The sequence below is a fragment of the Athene cunicularia genome (assembly GCF_003259725.1).
Source record: "Athene cunicularia isolate RWA chromosome 5 unlocalized genomic scaffold, athCun1 chr5_part1, whole genome shotgun sequence".
NCBI lineage: Eukaryota > Metazoa > Chordata > Aves > Strigiformes > Strigidae > Athene > Athene cunicularia.
The window spans coordinates 25379548-25400737 of NW_020799101.1; the positions used below are offsets into that span (position 1 = coordinate 25379548).

Genomic DNA, 21190 nt, shown 5'->3' on the forward strand with positions numbered 1-21190 from the left:
GTATAAGAGACAGGTGGTGCAGGGTCTTCCAGGGTCTCTAATGTATGTACTGTATGAAGAACTGTGCACCCAGGCCTGGTGCAGCCAGGACCCAGTGGGCTTCCTTGGGAACTATGGACCAAACAAATATGGGGACAGAGAAGATCAGGAACCTGTCAACCATGTACTCTGAGGCTGAACCCGGGAGCAGGGCTAGTGGCGCCGGTGAGGGCAACCTCCCTGTGATACCTCATCCCTGCCCTTCAGTCTGCTCGTGGCTCCAGGGACGCACGTCCCACCAGGACCACACGCCTTGTGGGGAGCAGGGCCCGCAGGCGGCCAGCGGCTCCCTGCGCCCCTCGGCTCCCCAGTGCACGAGCACCGCAGCAGCCTGGCAGCGGGCTGGTGAAAAACCCATTTCCAAGCATCTCGTGGGCAGGTTTATGTGAGCACGAGCAAACTTCAGGCTGGACTAGTCAGCGAGTGGGGCAAGGGGTCTGCATGCCAGCGGTGCCAAGGGGCTGTGGTCCTCCAGGGCTCCTGTGCCCAGTGCCAGCAACTGTGGAGACCATCTAAAACCAGCTATGGGAAGCATCCAGAGGGGCAAGGGGGTGAGGGTGGGGGCTGGCTGTGAGGGTGAGTGGGGGGAGCTGTGCATGTGTGCCCGCCCATCAGGTCTAGGGGTTCAGCCTAAGGACTGGCTGAACCGTGGGCTGGCAGCAGCCTCACGTTTGTCAGTGTGTCTATCGCATCTCTCACATCCATTGCCAGCACCACTGGCCCCAAGCCCTGTCCCAGAAGTACATGGTACCATCAGCTCTGCTCACATAGTGGCCCACAGAGCACCCAGCACACAGGATATGTGGGTGTGGGATGGCCAGGAGGTGGCTGCCTGCCCTTTGAGAAGCGTCCCTTGTATTTTCCAAAATCTGCATTACCAGCCCTTGCATGAAGGGGACGCAGGTGGAAGGACATTGCCACAGGTACAACCATTGCTCTTTAGGTTTGGGAGCACCGTTCTGGCATGCAGCAACATGGGCTGTGCCAGGCATGTGCCCACTGCTCCTGTTCTTGCCCAGGAGATGCTACTGTAATGCACCAGCCTGAGAGGCGTCCTGCAGGACTGCCTGTCCCATGGCACTATTTGTGCCTCTTCTAAGGGGCAGTTGGAGAGGACACATGCTACCAGAGTCAAGAACATCAAAAAGCCCATCTCCTGCAGGGACCAGGAGGGGCCCAGGAGGTGGCAGAGATGGAGCCTTTCCCATTCAACCCTCATAGGCTGTAACTTACAGGATAGAGGCCCACACCCTCTGCTTTAGCTTTTTGGGTCATGGCCTAACCAAGTCCCCTGAAAAGTGGAAAAGTCCTTGGTACTGACTGGAATACAGCAAAAAGCTGTTTGGAGGATATACACGAGCCTGGGCAAAACCCTGTCTGGCCACTGCCAGGGCTCAGATAGCTCCTGCCTGAGCCTTGGCTAGAGTAGTTGAGCATTAAACTGATGTAGATCTATCACTCTTGCTGCTGCCTTTGCTAGCTGCTTCTAGCATGCTGGGTTTCAAAGGGCACCTTATATTTCTCTTTTCAAGCCAGCTGTTTTCATAACAGGAAGTTTTACTGCAGTGTGGCCATTTGCCAGAATGGGGCCATCGCCTGCACCCACAGCCACTGCCAGTGCTGCTGGAAGATGCATGGTAGGTGGGCGAGTCCCCACTGTCCCACTGTGGAGATGAGCACACAGACTCTCCAGGTGAGTAAAAAGCATGAGACAGCTGTGGCTGGACTATATGATGCCCCACAGGGAGCTCCCACTGACCACCAAAGAGGAAACTGATACTTGCAGGAGCTTGGAAATTCATTACCATGTACACTCTGCAGAGGGAAATACAGCCCTGAAGAGAGAAGCAGGCCCAGCACATGCTCTGTGTCATTTCAGCAGAGCTTGATGAGAGGCACTGTGTTAATCAAAGTATGAAGATTGGCTCCTGACAGCAATGAAGAAATGGGTCAGGTCTAAGCCACCCTTGCAAGGTCTGGGCAGAAGGAAGCGCAGAGGGACAGCTGTCCAGCTTCAAGGGCTGCATGGCAGGTGGTGGCAGCCAGGCCAGACACTGCTTTTTTTCCACCAGCTTTGGAAAGGGCCTGCCCTTGCACATCCCTCTAGAGCACCTCAGCCAACGAGTCCACCCTGGGCAAAAACTTTGCCTTTAACAGATCCAACATGCTTCACACTTAAATAAGGCAGCTGGCAGCATTCTGGGAGGTCCCAAAGACGTAAGTTATGGAAAGGAAGGGGAAATCCAGAAAGAAAGTATGAAACAGGGAAAGGACTAATGTCCGATATCCCTGGAGGTTAAAGGGTTGGCAAAGGAGGCTACAAAGAGAGAAATACGCACTAGAGAAGCAGCTATGCTCAAGAAAGACCTCTTCCCATACTCTTGTTTAGCTCAAGCTCATCTTATCCCCAACACTGCTTTGGTGTTCCTGACTGGAGCGTGTATCTGTACCAGGTCCTGAAAGCTTCTTTCACTTGCAGTTTGCATCAGAATAGCCTCATCCTCACTGGTAATGGGTAGGACACCAACTGGGAGAAGACTGGGTGCACCACTGCTCCGCTGAGACAGCTCTCAGTGTTGTTGATGTGTGAGATGGGGTCTGCCACAGTCCAGACCAAGGCACCTTCCCACCACCTTCATATCTAAGAGTCAGGAACACAGCAATAGTGTCAGGACTTGGTTATTCATATGGGAACACTAACTCTTTCAGTCCTAGTATCTGAAGCACACCTGGCTGATTATCTTCTCAGCCTCCCCATCCCTGTGCTCAGCACTGGCTGAAGCCTAGGGCAAGCTTTAGGAGCTTTCCCAGAACGTTAGTTAGGGGCAAGGCTAGGACTTGGCCAGGACCCAGAGGAACGGTTGTCCACCACCATCTATGTAGGGATCACCACAAGAACACTGTGAGAGCTTCCCTCCTCTCCTTCTTATCTCTATAATGAGTTCAAGATGCTGTATTCAGGCCTGAAACAAGGACCATGCAAACATGCGATGATCTCCCTCCCTCACACCTCTGCCTTTCCAGCCAGCAAGCCATGCCCTGTCTGCCCTCTTTGGTGCAGCACCAAGCTACTTCTTGCTTGACAATGGTCAGAGCGGCCTCTGAGGTTCCCAGCTTCCCCAGGGTGAATTCTCCTGGCCCATGGCTGCTAACAAAGAACTACCAAAACCGGCTCTAGGATCAGCTCCACCATCCCACTCAGCCAGGAACAGCATGGTCAGACCTGGCACATGCTGCCAAACTCTGGCCAGAGCCCACTGTGGCCTGACCCAGACACAGCACAGGAGGATGGTGTACGTAAAGGTAACATTTACTGCAAGATACAGAACTGAGTATTATGAAGGACATACATGGATGGAAAGGGTAGCGACACCACTGCGGAGGGCGGCTTAGACCCCTTTCCCAGCACACTGGGGAAGGAGCCAGACACGTAACACAATGGAGATAACTGTGGCATATGTGTTTGTAACAAACAGACCATCATAACATACACTTCTATGGGATCACATCTAGTGATTATATAAATCCATATAGAGATTGCTGTATAAAAACTTTGTAAAAAATACTTTAAAAAAGTGTAAAAATGTGCATTCAAAAGCACGGCCGACATGGACAGCTGGGCTGTAAACATTATACTGAGAGTGTGCTTGTGGGGGGCGCCTGCGCCACCAAGCCCCGACAGGCCTGCCCACCAGACGGGGCTGCATCAAGTGTTTGCGGTTCTTGGGTTCGTGTTTCCCTCCGGAGCGTGTGCCAGGAGCGGCAGCAGCCTCTGGGCAGGGCGCCGGCAGGCATCACGCAGCCACGCTCCTCCGCCTGCGGGCCCTGCTCCCCACAAGGCGTGTGGTCCTGGTGGGACGTGCGTCCCTGGAGCCACGAGCAGACTGAAGGGCAGGGATGAGGTATCACAGGGAGGTTGCCCTCACCGGCGCCACTAGCCCTGCTCCCGGGTTCAGCCTCAGAGTACATGGTTGACAGGTTCCTGATCTTCTCTGTCCCCATATTTGTTTGGTCCATAGTTCCCAAGGAAGCCCACTGGGTCCTGGCTGCACCAGGCCTGGGTGCACAGTTCTTCATACAGTACATACATTAGAGACCCTGGAAGACCCTGCACCACTGTCTTCTCCTCCTGGCCCAGTGCCACCTTCACTTCTTCTCTAGCTGCTCCAGCAGTGGGTTGGCTTCGCTCTCGGGCGTCTTGATGCTGTCTGTCCGCACGATGCAGGTGGGACGGTGCCGGTTCAGCATCAGGATCAGCTGCTGCCTCTCTTGTTTCAGCTCTTCTATCTGGGCCTTCAGCTCAGCATTCATGAGCTCTAGACGCTCGGACTCCTAGCAGGACAGAAACACAACCATATGTGACTTTACTCCAAAAGGATAGCCAGCTGAACAGTAGCCAACAGTGTGCCCAGGGGGCCAAGAAGGCCAATGGCATCCTGGCTTGTGTCGGCAATAACATGGCCAGCAGGGACAGGGAAGGGATCTCACCCCTGTACTCGGCACTGGTGAGGCCGCACCTCAATTCCTGTGTTCAGTTTTGGGCCCCTCACTACAAAAAGGACATTGAATGACTCGAGCGTGTCCAGAGAAGGGCAACGGAGCTGGTGCAGGGTCTGGAGCACAGGTCGTACGGGGAGCGGCTGAGGGAACTGGGGGTGTTTAGTCTGGAGAAGAGGAGGCTGAGGGGAGACCTCATCGCCCTCTACAGCTACCTGAAAGGAGGGTGCAGAGAGCTGGGGATGAGTCTCTTTAACCGAGTAATAAGCGACAGGACAAGAGGTAATGGCCTCAAGTTGCACCAGGGAAGGCTTATACTGGATATTAGGAAGCATTTCTTTACAGAACAGGTTGTTGGGCGTTGGAATGGGCTGCCCAGGGAGGTGGTGGAGTCCCCATCCCTGGAGGTGTTTAAGAGTCGGGTCAACATAGCTCTGAGGGATATGGTGTAGTTGGGAACTGTCAGTGCTAGGTTAATGGTTGGACTAGATGATCTTCAAGGTCCTTTCCAACCTAGTTGATTCTGTGATTCTGTGAATTTGGCCAACAAGCCACCTCTGCTCAGTGCTGCCCCTCAGCCCCAGCAGCACAGGAGCAGCCTGAAGGTCTGCCAAGGCACCAGGTCCCTCCAGGCAGTTCATCCCCAGGCCCACTGCTGCTGCCTTGTGTTACCTAGTGCCACTGCAAGGAAATACACAGCCACCTCCTAGGACAGGTCTCTGCTGCACCACAGCAAAAACCCTGCCTGGCTGCTTTCCATGGTCTAGAAAGATGTTTGGAAACGAATCCATGTTTTAAGTTTTCACACCCCATCCACAGGGATCTGCCCTTGTGAAATGGCTCCTTGTTCCCCACTGGGTCATTTGCCCATGTCCCACCACCCCTTGCAGAAAAGCAGCAAGGTGCTGTAAGAGCTCTTCTGCCTTGGGGTCACATCTGAGAGGGCATCTGAGCTCTGAACAGGGAAACTTGCAGGAATTTGGGCAAGAGGCCAGCACGCTGTCAGTCCCTGTCCTGTGCCACACTTCCACAGGTGCTCCTGCTCCAGCACTGAGGCAGGGACACTATCAGCCCTCTCTCCCCCAAGCCCAGAGCTCACCCCCAGCCCTGTCCATCCCTCGTACCACAGGCATAGGGATGCCCGTGAGCTCTGCCCAGGCACACACATGGCCACCACCTTCACAGCCTTGTGGAAAGGGGCCTGTATTTTCCCAGGTAAGGGCACAGGAGCAAGAGGAAGCAGAGGCAGTTCAGGAGGGAGCAGTGCCCGCAAGTGGGGCACCTTCCTAGGGAGGTACCCCTGCCAAGATCCCCACTGTGCCCTGGGACAGGTCAGGCCACCCACCCGCTGCAGGAACTCCGTCCTCTCCTTCTTCTTGTTACGACATCGTGCTGCTGCTACTTTGTTTTTCTCTCGACGCCTTTTCCTCCTCTCCTCTTCCTCATCCAGCTGCAACGAGACAGAAAAGCCCAGGTCAGAGCTGGCAGGTGTGGGGCAGGGTAGGAGGTGGCAGTGAGCACCCAGCAGCCCCACCAGTGGCCAGGCAAGGAGGAGAGGTGGCAGCCACCCATGCCAGTGGCCACCAGCAACATGGTCTAATCTTCACCAGTAACCAGGCATGCTGCTGGAATGCCTCTAACTCCACTCTGTGGGGACAAGGAGAGAGAGCTCAGTGCAGTACCGACAGCTGGTGACCCAGATGGCAAGGGACAGACAGCTCTTTGCAGAGCTGCTCCCTCCCTGAGAGAGGGCAGAGACAAGGGGAAGAAAGCTCCATCCTCCACAGATGGGCACAGTTTGTCACACTGACATCTAACAGGCACAAGTCTGTGAGCACAGTCATTCAAAGCATCACACACACAGCCAAGGGTGAGAGGCAGAGAAACCTGAAAGATCCCCCAGGTGGGCCTGGCTGTCCCCTGCATTCCAGTACATGGGGCTGTCTGCTGCAGCTTCAGCACTGGCCAAGTCACAGGGCCACCATGGTAAGGTGGGGAGAGGCCCCACATCCCCTGTAAAGAAGCAGGACATGGCAGTGCTTGCACTGTTCACCATTACTCAGTTGCTCTGTGCTGTCTGACTCAAACCACACAGGCCAGGCCAATAAGCCCTATGGGTTAGAAACCCATAATCAAAGTATTTAAGGACATTTACTACAAAGTCTATGTAAGTGGCCTATGGCATGCTTTACATCTGAGAACCCAAACCAACTCCTTCAAGAAAAAAAAAATATTCAAGTGCTGGAAAGACCTGCAAAGTGATAACCCAGGTTCACTTTGTAGCATGGATAGAGAAGAAAAGATCCCAGTGTCTTCATCCACATTTGGCCTGGGACTCTGAAATTTGAGATGTCAGACTGAGCCGCCTCATTTCTATCAGCTGATACCTGACAGCACACATCTTTTCAAATGCAGTGGCAGCAACTTTTGCTTTATGAGCACTTCCACAGCCTGTTTGAACATTCTCTAAGGGCAGCTCCAGTCTTCCATTCCTTTATACTTCCCCAATTCAGTGGGGTTGAGGGACACATCTCCCAGACAAGCCTCTTGCATCACACACCATCTGAACAGTCTTGTTGCTCAAGCACCTGGTCTTAGTCACCTCAAAGGGAAAGTCAGAGATTTCCAGTGCCAAGACCAGAGTGGTGACAGGAGTGGAGGGCCACCAGATGACCCCACAGGTGCCTGCAGGAAATGAAAGCTGCAGGTGCCATTGTCCACAGCAAACTGTGCACACTGCTGACATTCACTAAGTCCAAAGCCCACTAACCCAACCATCTCAAAAACATCTCAATGTGACATGCAAAGATGGGATGAAACACTGACTCATCAGAGCTAGGGTAAAGGGGTACATTAAGTAAGCTGTATGTCCAATATGCAGCATGCTTTAGAAGACAATGTACAAGTTGTGTAGCACTAATAGCTTTTGTGTCTCCTCTACCTTACTTCCCAAGCATTATACTAAAGTTGCTATTTTACCTGGGGCTAAAATTTTAAGCAAAGTCAGCACAAGCTATGCACAGACTTCTGTAATGCCAGGCTGCCACCATTCCTTTGCCAAAACAGTGCCATGGGGCATCATGCACCATGCTTGGGAGAACCAGGATGGGAACTGAACTGATGCTCCCAATTCCAGCTAGAAGCAGCCAGCTCTCACTACACCCACGTAACTCAGACATGGCAGGTGTTAGCAGAAGTGACCAGGAAGGCTCTAACTTCACATTCTGCTGCCTTTTCCTCCTGGAAGGACCAGAATACCCCACAGCAAAGGCACAAGCAGCTCTTACAAAACTTTCACTCAGAGTTTAAGAGGAGGTGGACATCAGGGTAGTCACCATTCCCCACCGCACATTTACCAACTACTCATCTGCCCCTTAACTTCTTGGCCTTTTAGTTTAAGGATTATTAGGAGGGTGCAGAAAGGGGATGCATGCTCACAGCTTAAGAAACACACCATAAACTTTCCTGCAAGGTACATCTCAGGTTGTTGCAGGAACTGGAAGAGCAAGCAGTGACCACACAAGCCTCACAGTGTCCCTGGGAACTGCCTGACACATTTCTGTGCCCTGTTGCTCCATCCAGTGAGAATCAAAGTGACCTGCCCCTGTGCCCTTCAGCTCCACCCTCCACCCCAGAGAGGGCCCAGTAAAAGGCCATGTCCTTTAGATGGGGTACAGATGCTCAAGGAGGGTGGCTCAGCACAGATAGTAGGAGCTTTAACTCTTAGTTCTCCTTTTTGACCACAGATCCTGTAACTTCAAGAAAACAGGTTTCCCCCTCTCTGCTTCTGCTTGATTTCGGTTCAAAAATGTGACATGGCCCTGGTTCTGGGGGTTAGGACTCTACTCAGAGGCACGAGGGACAGAGAGGGTGTACCACCCCACAGCATGTTTCAGTAGCCAATCTCCAGGGGAGCCCTGTGGGTAAAAGGTCTGGGATTGCCTTCTGAATTGCTTCAATCAGCAGCATCAGGGACAGAAGTGATCATCAGCCTGAGGGGCAGGGCTGTGTCCCAGAGAGAGCACCCCAGGTGCATTCCAGCAGCACCTGTCTCCCACTGCCCCAAGAGGAGGGCAGCCTGCCCAGTGGTGCTGTCCACCACCCTGCAAGGAAGGCAGTGCCCAGCACCCACTGGGTGGGTTTTGTGCATGCTCCCAGGGACAAACACTTTGCTGCCCAGAGATGCTGGTCCCCACAGCACATCAGAGAAAGCTGCTTGTGCCCCAGCTCAGGGGGAGCGGCCTGCCCTCCCAGGCACCACACAGAGCATGGCAGGCCAGTACCCAGCATCCCTGGGCTACGGCTCCCTGTGAGAGGAAGGCAGCTACAGACTGCATTGCAAAATTATGTGTGGGCAGCTTCTTGGCTACTCATGGGATAAGCAGCTACTGCTTCAGCTCCCCAAGGCTTTCGCTGCAAAGCCTGTACCAGAGGAAGCTCCATTTGCTGTCCTCAACTCCTCAGCTTCACAGGCCATGCAGGGGAGGAACCAGCTGCAGGGAAGGCAGCTGTGCGGGGTCTGCCAGTGGATTTCCCCTTATCTTTCCTCCACATGGTGGCTCTGAGGACACTCAGCACTTCCACTACTTGCTATGGGGCAGGGCTGCTCTGTCCCTGCTACACAGAGGCAAGTGAGACGACATCCCCATGTCCACTGAGCAAAAGCAGCTGTTGCAGGGCCAGCTCAGAGCTGCCTGAGACACCCCAGGAAAGGAGCTGTGCCTGGGAAGACAGCATAGCTACAGACTCCCCCTTTCTTCCCCAATCCATGAAGCAAGGCAGGCATTGCACCACGTTTGCTGCATGATACCCAGGCCAAGAGCTGGGACAGCATTTGGCTTCAGCTTCCAACCCACGACTGCTTTGCCCATAGAGGCCATCAGCATTCCCCAGGCCCTTCTGATGGCTTCCCGCAGCATCCTGGCCTCAGCTCCTGCCATTACGGAGCTGCCCAGTCCATCCCCAGGTGATGTCCATGGGATGCTGCACAAGCTGACTGGACACCCCCTCAATCACAGAGCTCCAGTGCAAGGTGATCAGATGGAGCCCATTGTACCAGTCCTCCCCATAAGAAGTCCACCACAAGAGGCTGGGGGGAAAGGAACAAGACCCTCCTGACAGGTGGCCCTGGGTGCTGCTGCACTTTTTCAGTAAGAGTTGGGCCAAGCCAAGTGTCAGCACCATTTGGAGAGAGGGCTGCTCCCTGGAACTGATGTTTACTCCCTTCATCTCACAGCTCATCACAGGCAGCTTTTCACATAATCTGGCACCTCCTCGCCGACATCTCCAGAGAACGCACATCACCCCATCCTCACACAGCATTATCTGAGGCATCCTCACACAGGAGCAAATGCACTCTTCAGAGGGGTTGTTTATCAGACCTTATCACAGCAGCCACCACCTTCATCAACACGGTGCCTCCAAATTGACAGGTTCCCAGCTACTACAGGCAGTGGAAGGTGCAAACACTCACCACAGTGCAGCAAAAGGGTCAAGGAGTCAAAGACTGAACAACCAACACATGAGACAGCCATACAAGGAAAACACTATGCAAGTGTCTCCCAAGCCCCTCAGCCTGGTTCTGACATACCAGCCCGCAGTACTGAGCAGAAGCCACCCACTTCCTCATCCCAGGAGCCCCGAGGTGAAGCCAGGGCCCCCTTGAGCAGCAGGGCAGGGGCAGCCCCCAGCCAGCAGTGCCTGCGGCACAAACTGAGTCACTGCTGTCGCTCAGCGCCACTCACTCATGCACCTCATCCCTGCAGGAAAGGCAGCACCAACACCAGCAGCACCAAGGGCTCACTGGCACTGGAGATGGGATGAAAGCATCATGCAAGCCCTGTGATGGGCCAGTTCGGCTTCTCCTTTGGGTGCATGCCCTGACGTACGGACATGTTGGCTGTGCCAGACCTGGCTGGGTTTGAGTTTAACTGGCTGACAATGGCTGCATGGGACTGGTCAGTCCTGGGACATTGAGGCCACCATTCCTAGCCCATGCTGCAGGAACAGAAATTCAGGCATAGCAAAGAGATAGCTGGTGGAGCAGCTGCCAACACGTGTGCACATCACCAAACAAGCAGCATGACATGCTTATAAAACATGCTTCTGGCCACCCTAGCAGGAAACTCAAGCACAGGCAGGAGAGAAACCCAGGCAGGTGCAGGTACAGGCAATAGCCCTGCAGGGCCATCTGCAGCCAGCAGCCCCCAAGACTCACCTCACTTTTCACAGGCTGGGGTCTCTTCCCAAGTTTCACCTCCAGGAAGTGAAGTGGTGAGATCATGGCCCCAATGTTGCGGATGTCAGCGTACTTTAGCTCCTCGGCGGTCAGGGCTGTGCCAGGCAGTCCTGTCAAGGGGCCAAGCCCAGGCAGTGCGCCGGCCGTCAGGGACGGGTCGGGGATCTGCCCTGGCATCATAGCAGGGGAAACAGCTTCGTAGGCTGGAGGGAGAACAAGACATGGCCATTACAATCCAGCTACAGGGACTCACAACACAAACCAAATTTATTCTACAGCCCATCACCTAATGGGGTGCAAACTAGGGAAAGCAGCTGCTCTTCCCCAGGGGTGGCAAAGGCAAGGACTAAGCAGAATCTGGGTGATAGAAATCAAAATATATATGAATCCTGCTAGGAAGGATGTGCTGCTGGTATGTAGATCAGGACAGAAAGAAACCTGAGAAGCAAAGCATCAGAAGAACAGGAGCTGGCTACAGCAACAGTGATGTGGTCCCATGGACTACCAGTTTTGGCACACCTCTCACTGGAGTACAGAAGATCAAGGTTTGCTCTTAACTGAGTTTTGATTAATGTGTAGGTTATTAGGACAAGCTGTATTTCTTCTGGGCAGGCTCAGCCCACTGGTCAGGGCTGGGACATGGCACATGAAGACCAGAGATAAAACCATGAGTGAAAAACCTGCCAATGAGCAAACACCCCCAGCACAGACATGAGGAAGCAAAGGCTGGAGCAGAGGGGAAAGAGAGCAAGGTGCAAAAGGCTTCTTCTGTAAGAAAAAAAAAAATTGCAGCTCAAGCAAAAATAAGATTGGGACTTTGGCAAGCCACTTATAGGCAGAATAAAGGAAACATGAAGAACAAATAGCTAAGAGATAAATAAAGTTATACCTAAAATGGGAAGCCCATAGAGCCGGAGCTGTTATATCAGCCAAAAAGCAAAGGGAGCAGGTGATCACTGGCTACAGCACAAGTACAACCCTCTTGTGTAACTGGACTGGGACACTCACAAGTGACCCAGTTACAACATGCAAAGTCAACTTCTGTCCACACAGTAATCATTTTCCCCCCACCTCAGCTCAACCATGTGTCCCAGTGCTTGTGCACTGCTCTCCTTGCTGTGCCCAGCAGACCAGTCCCAGCACACCCTGGGAGCTTCCAGGCATCCACCCTACCCTGCCCCTGTGCCACGAGGCACTCATGTAGCAGGTGGAGGGACAAGCATTATCAAGAGAAACAGGCTAATAGAGCAGACCCAAAGTCTCCGTGAGCAGCTTCCTGCAACCACTAGAGCCATTCAGAAGACACGATTCAATGAGCAGTTGGGGAAACTCATGGAAGAGGCGTCCACAAAGGGCCATCAGTCACATCACTCTGCACAAACTCCTGGAAGGTGACAGCACCAACTGCCAGAGTGAGAAGGTGACTTAAACAAGGGATAACATGCACTTGCCCTGCTCTTTGCAAAGCATCCACTCTCAGCTGCTGAGCAGGCAATGCAAGGTCCAGGCAGTACAGCTGTGCTAAGTGGAGGCACACACACGTTATCAAGACAGCTGCCACAGTTGCTCATCACTTACCATCCTGGGGTGACAAATCTATGTCAGTACCTTGCTGAAAACTTGAGTAAAGCTGCATGTGAGATAGGACTGTGAGATCACAGAGTCACAGAACAGTTGAGGTGGGGAGGGACCTCTGGAGATTGCCAGGTCCAATCCCCCTCCTCAAGCAAGGTCAGTGGGAGCAGGTTGAACAGGGTTAATGATGACAAGCCAAGAAGTTGATTTCCTGACATTGGCACATTTCTTTACCCAGGAGATTATTTGGTATATTTTTTAATGTGAAGGAACAGGAGATATGTAGCGGAAGGGAAGGAAAGCCAATCATACAGTCAAGGGTGGGGAGGCTAATGCAAGCTCCACAGCTCCAGCACAGGTGCTGTGCAAGCTGTAGTGGTATGACAGGCAAGGGGATTTGCATCAGAGCATACCTACAAGCTGCAATACTCTGTGAGCTGTCATACACTTTAATCTGCTACTGAAGGTGTCTGGTTGTCAGCACAGGATGTCCCCTGGCTGAGATTGCTTGCCAGACAACAGCGTTGACCAACAGGACTTGAGAAGGAGCATGGAAAGCAAATCCAGCAAGACCCTGACCATATAGAGGTGGCAAGTAGGAATCAAGCCCTCTGCTCCAGTCATCCTTCAGGAAGAAAGACCAGAAAGGGGAGAGCTGGCCAGTGCTCAGCAGTGCTGGTATGCATGGGGGTGGAAGCTTGGCCTGGGGGAGGTGATCTGCACAAGGGCATTAAAGCCTGAAAAGGAGATGGGAAAGATGGGAGAGATAAGTAACTTCTGAAGCAAAGTGATACTACTGTGATGAAATGGTCTCCTGCCTATTTGGTGACAGAAGAGAAAGAAAATACTTGGTAATGATACTTAACATCAGAAAAGACTATATGTCAACTTTGAGATTGCAAGGAGCTAAACTGATCCAAAGTATTCATTCTTCCATAGATCTCTAAATCAGACAGCTGTAATTCCACATCTGCAGCTGTTGCCTTGTATGATGGCAGGAGATGCCTGTTCACAGCAGGGCTCTGAAGCCCCATGCTATCTCCCTCCCCTTCCTTTCAGGCCTACACACAGCTAAGACGCTTCACTCCTCGAGACTGAGCATCATCCTACCCTAGGCTGTGCTCCAGGCAGAAAAATGCAAAAAAGTTATTTGGGGACAGAGCCTAAATCCCTATCATCTTCCTCAGAGACTGTCCCTCTCCAGCAGGAAAGCAGCAGGTCAGTGAGGTGGCATGGCAAAGTGGAGGTGACTCCAGAGACTCTTCTCAGGACATACTGCCGCAGGACTCAGCTGTGTGGAGTTAAATTCAACCTACCATTTTGGGATAGCTGCATCCACTGCCAAGCTAGCCATTTTCCAGCTGCTGCCACTAAGACAACATGTTGTGGCACTAGGGAAGAAGCCTGCCAACAGCAGCACACCCTGGGCCAGCTGCTGCACACCCCCTCACCAGCAATCCCATACATGTCCATCCCCAGCTTGAACAGCTTGGGCTCAAGTAAAAAAAAACACCAAAAATCAGTAGCTAAAGTATATGAACACCCTCTTGAAGTCTCCCTCCTGCAAATACATGTGAGCTGCTATGGCACATGCTGATGTGGGGCCCTGACCTATCTTTTCACAGGCTGCAGGCTAGGAAATTACTTGAGCCCAGCATTGGATGACTAAATCCATTCTAGACTTGGGGGACCTAGTTTTAATTTGTTGTCCTGCATCACAACATGCAGCTGACAGCACCCGGGCACTAGGTGGCACAGTCCAGGTCCTCAGCTAGACCAAATTCAGGCCACTGCAACTTATGAAATAAGGAGGGAGGAGAAATCTGTCCTCCAGACTGTGGGACTACCTGACCACTGAGCATCTCCCTGCACTCCTGAGCCTAGGGCAGCTCCCTGAGGACAAATGGCTAAAGATTTGAGAAAACACTGTGCTTTCTCTGGCCTACTTTTTTTCTCTGCCACTTCAATGTGGTAGCCTAATATCCTTTGAAACGGCCTGTGTACTGGTGGGACACCAGGCACAGGTTGGAGTGAAGAAGCTGGCCCACTAACATGCTCTAAAACCATCCTGGACTGCACTGCCAAATCCCGCATCACACTTGCATCAGTGTAAAATAAACCTAAAGCTGTTCAAAACAAAGCACCAGGAGCCACCTGGAAGAACATGAACCTGCACATTAAGATGAGCTGAGAACTAGGTGGGAATGGAAAAAGTGACTTCTACAAGCAAAATCTTGCTCAGGGATCAGGAAGCTCAGGAGCACATTGAGAACTGCCAAGAGTCAAGCTGAGTTAAGACCTTGGAGAGGAACACAAAACCATTTCCAGCATGGCTCTAACCACAGAAATAAAGTAGCAAGGAGAGATGCCATCCCTCTCTGCAGATCAGAGGTGCAGCGACAGATGACCCTGCCCAGATCTCAGTGTCCCTCAGCCATAGGCACTGTCATTTCCTGCTGATCAGAGGGATTCTCGTCCTACTCCTTTTGCCTCTTCCTCCTGTAAGAGAGGCTTTTCTTTCATCTGAAGTCCCAGCTACTTTAACCTTATTTTCTGGTTAATGCTAGAGGTAAGAAGCTGTATTTCAATCATGTCAAAAAAGCCAAGGCATGTAATTGTATTTAATACTTTGGTCTTCTTCCCAAGGCTGTTACTCTGGAAGACACTGACATGCCTGCCTATAGCTCCAGCATATTTCTACCACGATTGCATGGTAGGGCAGAAGTAACTTTGAAGCTCAAAATCTGAGTTTGACCTTTAAGTTGCAGTTTTTCAATAGCCACATCTTGCTGGATGGAGTGAATATGGCTGGTGTCTTGCCAATTCCCAATTCCTTTCTGGATATTCTTTTGCAGTGTTTGTTATTTCTAAGGTACAGGAACCAACTCACCTCCGTATTCCTTCATTTTCTAGCACAGTGCTTTAGCTGGGCTTCTTATTAGATTCTCTTTCTTTTCATAACTGATATATTAACAGAGCCTTTTTTCCTCAGTGCCAGGCAGTCTTTCAATGTCTCCTTACACAAGCTGAGAAACATTGTGAGTTCAGTAAAACTTAGCTTTCTGGTGTCCTACGGCTGAACCACACAATTCCTGCATTGTATCAGCTATGCTTTTTCACATAATGAAGCCAACAGTAAAGCAAAGCAGTGAAGGGAAAGAGAATGTGCAGTCTTACATCTGAAACTGGGATCTGCGTGACGCCAGCTGCTCAAGTTTACATTCACCGTATCTGTGCCTTCTGCACTGATGCTATTCATCATTTCATGCCACGACATCAACATGCTCCAGACTGAATTAGAAGACAGAGAAGGCTTTCTTAAAACTTCAGTTCAGTGATGAGCAGCTTGTATCATTCAATGGTCTCTTCAGCAACTATCCTTGCAGCAAAAATCTTGTCAACACATGATTTCACAGGTCAAAACTCAGTTTGTATTTCCTTAATCTTGCCTCTAGACTCCCCTTGTTCTGGTTAAAATGCTGTAACACAAGACTTGACCTCTTGCTGAAATGTCTGCAAACCCTCCTAATTATTACAGTCACTTTTGCATCCTTGCTTTGGCACCATTTTTGTTGTGATCTCAGTTAAGCTCAGTTATTTTATCAGCAGTCTCATCACCAAAAAGCTATCAGTACAGCTTCTTCTGCTCACCTTGGTTTTGCTGCATCTTTCCCATCAGTGATGAGTGTTTCTGTACTTTGTCCCCCAGTTACACCCCTATGGTCAACAGTCTGTGACACTGGTTGATTTCATATTTCTTAAAAGCAGCACCTATTACTCAGTTTTTCTCCTATTGCCAGGGTCTGTTATTTTCTGGAGCCCACAACCTAGTGGGAAGAAGTTGTTACTGTTCTGTGCAGTTGCTCAGCTTCCTTGGTGACAGTTCTTGCACACCCTCCTATTCTTTCTCCTGCAGTTCTAATCTTCATTTGCTTGGGGTTGGTTTATTTTTTTCTTCCCACACTGATTTTGCTGCTGTTTTTGCTTGGGACTCTGTTTGTTTTTTTGAAGGAGCTGATGTTTGCACAGCAGTTATGGCATAAATCTAACATGCGTAGGCATAATCCACATAACCCAGGGTCCCCAGGGGCTTGTACTCTGGTTGCTAGCCTGTATTCACACCCCTCCTGCCACCTCTTCAGTGCTATTCTTACCCACAGACTAAAACTGGCACAGGAATGCCTACCTGTGTTGAAATCATACATTCATTTTCTTGTGCAGAAACTGCCTTAGTTTGTATCCACTGTCCCCCAGGACCATCCTATGCATCCTCACTTATCTAGACGTGTTGTTTGCTTCTTTATAAACCCAATGCATCTGCTGCTGCATCAACAGCATCATCATGCAGAGAGGACCATGACATCCCAAAGCAGTCTGACAGTCACGCTTCTATTTAAATTGCCATTACTGTCTTATCTCTGCTGTCAGCTTCCTTGGCAAGAGTGAGGGTTGTCTGCAACCTTATTTTCAATTTTGCTGTCTATAAATCACGGTTTCTTCTAACATAAGCTATTTTACATGCTCTGACATCTGCAGTGGTTGATCCAAGTACCCTTCCAATGCTCAGAGTGCCAGTCTAGCACCTAATATTGCCAGCCAGCAGATTCTGACACTGTAAATACCAGCATGTTTCTCTCTTGCCCATGTTAAGTGTTGCACTAAGGCAAAATCTGTCCTACCAGCCCTTCTCCTGCCTGCAGAACCAAGGCCGTACTCCTGTTGCTCTCGCACTCCAGGCTCCACCTGGGTGCCTGCTGTTACCATCAGCTGCCACACATCAGAACACTGCCAAGGTCCGCAAGACACCAAAGTGATCTTTGATCTCTTCATCAGTGTGTTAGCATACTATCACCATGTGTATACATTGTCTTGAAACACCTAAGTCACAGCAATTGGCCTTTCAACTGCTCCTGGCCAATAGGCAGTAATTCCGCTGTGGAGATCAGAAGTAGCACTACCATCCATTAGAAGCAGCTTCTGGTTCCTTAGACTTTATTATGGCTTTACTGTAATTTAAAACTTTTTTTTAGCTCCTAGCTATTAAGTTCACTCAGCCTGTATGTCATACATAGCATCTTTCTAGTTCTTTCTGTTGGTAGAATGATGATTTATATGAAAGCCCTTTCCTGACATGCCCAACTTCTCATGACCCAAGAATGTAACTTCCTAAACAAAGACAGGACAGTTGGCTATCCCTCCTTCTCTGAAGCACAGAGACACTTGCTTTTTTCCATCCGGACTCTTCTGGCTGAGGAGACTGTAGGGTGCTGAGGGTGACTGGAGCCCTCAGACCTTCTTCCACTTCAAGGTTCAGCCCCCACTAAGTGCCAAGTTAAGCATGACAAAGTTGAAGGCAGAAGGCCACTACCCCATATTCCCAGTGCCACAAGTACAGAGCCATGCAATCACTGTTTTCTTCTCTTGTCTAACATGTGTTACTTTCCCATTCCCACAAAACTGCTGTCTGTTCTATATGCATCTAGTTTCAAGCAGTACCTTACAGCAGGTCACCCCATCTCCTGTTTAGCTTCTTCTGGTCTGCATTGTTAAAAGTAGTAACTTGCAGTGCCAGTGCCAAAGGCCACACTTATCAGTACCAAAGTTATCTGCCAACCATCAGAACACACCCTTTGGTTTTAACCAGCCTTTTCAGATACCCATGCTGTAGTGCTGGCAAACACAAACTCTAAACAACAGCCACTGTGCATGCATTCATTCATTCATTCATCTGCTGAACCTGTTGATACCAAGAACCCACCACCTGTATTGTACTGAAGAGCTGCAGTGACACCCACTGGGATAAAATTGTGCATGCCCTCTCTTTGCCAAGGACCTAACATTAGTGGTTTATTGCATCAGGCAGATTCCCCTTCATTTAAAGGCCAGTTTAAGGCATGATCACAGAACAGCTTACCAAGTGCATGGAGGTACAGCATGCTCTCTCAGTATGCTAGACACCGTAGTACCTTGCTACTTCTACACCCCACTTCCATCCCAAGAGGGAGAGCGCTCCTGCAACCAGGCCCTGGGGTCGCAGGGCCAAAGAGGCATCTGTGCCCTTCCCACAGACACACCCAGCTGCTGCTCTTGCTGTTCCCTTCTTCTCCCATGCAACCCCATCTGGTGGGAGAAGAGCTGCTGAGTTTGTGAACATCCTGACATGTAATGTCCCATCCCAAACTCCTGTGAGTAGACTGCAGGGCTACAATGCTAAGAAGAAGGAGCTGTGAAGGACAGTTCCCCAGGAGATGGAAATGTGAACCTATTTTGTGAGTGGGAACAGTCTGGCTCTGTCCTGCACTTCTAGTTTCACACAGATGGCAGGAGGAACGTCCGAGTCATTCATAGACAGAAGGCGATGAAAAGCTTTCTGAAAACAAGAATGCAGAGAGCCTTGCTGCCTCCCTCCGCTTTTCCATCAGAGAGGCACACAGCTCCCTACACTGTAACCTCAGGGCAGCTCAGAGCAGACAGCCTCAGAAGTGCAGCTCCCCACCCAACTGAGTCTTACCATCAGGCCTCCACACCTGCCTGTCTGATGCTTTGACTCCTTATCCCCATTATGAGGAAGGGGGGATACTGGTCCTCAAGTCCTCAGGTTTAGAAATAACCCCCCCTTTTCCACTACCAAAGCAGTCAGCTAACAGTCCTTTTTCCCTGAGAATTTTCCTCCACATCTTCACAGGGTAGTAAAAAGCTCTAGTTTAGCATTACACTGCCCCCACCACTGCAATGCAGTGATTGACTTGCAAGCAACCCATGACAGCAGGGTTTTGTACAGCACCTAGCATAGCAAGGCTCCTCTATTGCAACAATTAATTGCAATAACTGCAAAAAAATGCAATTAATGATCACAGTATTATTAGTAGAGATCACAATTAATTATTTGTGGCAGATATTTAATAATGCTGCACCACCCACTGGACAGCAGTACAGAGCAGAAAGGTATAAAACTATCCTAGTTCTGCCTGGAGCAGCTCAAAGAGATTTGAGGAGTAAGGAATATCCTGGTCTGAGCTAGGCTGCAGATCAGACACTGAGGTTAACGACTGACTTGTTGAAATCCCCCAGGACCATCCATGACCACATGTGGTCAGTGCTGGAATCTTCTTCAAGAAGACAACCCTACTCCGGCACAGAGCTCTGCCCTCAGGGGCCAAGGATGGCCTCAGAGATGAGAGGCCCCCCTACAAACCCATCAAAATTATGCCCTGAATGCCAGGGTCATCCACAAAGGCCTCTAATCCATATAAAGACCAGCTCTGGCTAGTTTGCAACAGCCCTGCTCAGCTGAGAGGCCCATATGGACCTTCAGCTCTCTGGCTGCATGCTAAAATAGCCTGCAATGTTTGTACTGATATTCTGGACAGTCCAAGCAACTGAGAAATCCACATAAGCAGCCAAAGACAGATGGCATCAGGTTTGCCATGCCCCCTCCTTGCTGCACTGGCTCTGCAGGACACATGCAGGCTGGCAAGGGGTCCATGCCACACACCATGGCTCTGCCCTCCTTGGTCCTGGGGCCAGATCCAGCGGGAAGAGCCTACTGCAGTGAAAAGACCTTCTCAACAACTTCACATTCAAGACACTGCATGCTGCCAAGTACCTGGCCCAAGCAATGCAGCTGAAGCAGCAAACACTAGCACGGGGAAGAAGATTGCAGAACAGATGCTCAGGACTGCCTGTGCTTGAGCAGCCTAGCTGGACACACTGCTCAGATGGAGAGGGCAGCTGGAGGCAAGAGGTGTGAGGGAGTACCCATTCTTCCTTGGCAAGGCCCGCAGCACAGAGACCTCTGCATCCTGTAAGGAAGGAAATGCTCAATGCTCAGCTGTGAAGATGAGGGAGAAACATCCATTGATGTCTCAGGGAGGAGACAGAGGCAGCAACCTGCACATTAACTCTCAGCAGGTCTAGCTAATGCCCCAGACCCCAGGAACCTGGGACAACCAATCACTGCTTGACACGGACAGTTTGGACGGCAGCTCCAGCACCCACCCACTCATCCCGAGAGGAGCAGGTTTTTGCTTTTTTAAATCACTAGGAGTCATACTAAGAATCTGAACGCCAATGACTGGTATTCCCAGATGTCCCCATGCAAGCACTCACCAGCAAATTCCCAGTGCAGACTCTGGCAACAGCCTCCAGATACAGTTTTTCATGCAAGTTTTCTCAAAACTAGCTAAAAAATCCTGGTCTGAGCTGCAGAAGCATTTGTTTCTGCTGAGCTCTCGGAGTCCAAACACACACACACAGTTTGGCAGTGGTTGTGTTCCAGGGCTGGTAATACAAGCCATGGAACAGGCTGCCAAGACAAGCAAGAGAACGAGCCAGGCCCCGTTTCATTGGCCACCATACGCTGCATATGGCCCTGGAACCAGCCAGCACAGTGTTCTCACCCTCCTTGAAGGCATAGGAGACCCTGTGTTTTCAAATACACCTCCACAGGGCCTTCATTAAAGGAAAATGGAAACATAATGTGGCTCTTGCTCTCTTGGTATTTCTCCCTTTCCCCCAATTTGCTCTCAAACCTCTTTCCCTCCCATGGAAAAAGAAAAGTGCCTCCTGGAGCAGATCGTGCAAAAGAATGCAACTCCCATTCAACTCCATGCCTGACTGCTAAAGCGGACTTGGGACCGAGCGGTGAGGGACCTCCAGGTCCCCTTCTCCCCCAGGGCCCCGCGGGCTGGGGGCACGTCTCGGCGCAGCGCCAGCTCTCCCATGGCGGCCGGGGGGGGGGCGTACACCTCACCTGCACGCCCGGCCGACAGGTGAAGCGGAGGCCGGGAGGACACCCGAAAGCCGGGGAGGCCGCGCCCCACCACCCCTGCAGCCGGTCAG

General features: G+C 51.1%; 1 protein-coding gene across 1 annotated transcript; it reads right to left on the reverse strand.

Moving 5' to 3' along the window:
* Positions 1–3340: 3340 nt before the first annotated feature.
* Positions 3341–15802, reverse strand: JDP2 (Jun dimerization protein 2). The gene is made up of 4 exons (XM_026849554.1): positions 15527–15802; positions 10754–10977; positions 5882–5986; positions 3341–4371 (listed from the first exon to the last, which is right to left on the reverse strand). The coding sequence occupies exons 1-4, from the start codon at positions 15630–15632 to the stop codon at positions 4186–4188; spliced, it is 621 nt and encodes a 206-aa protein (XP_026705355.1). The 5' UTR covers positions 15633–15802; the 3' UTR covers positions 3341–4185.
* Between the last annotated feature and the right edge of the window lie 5388 nt (positions 15803–21190).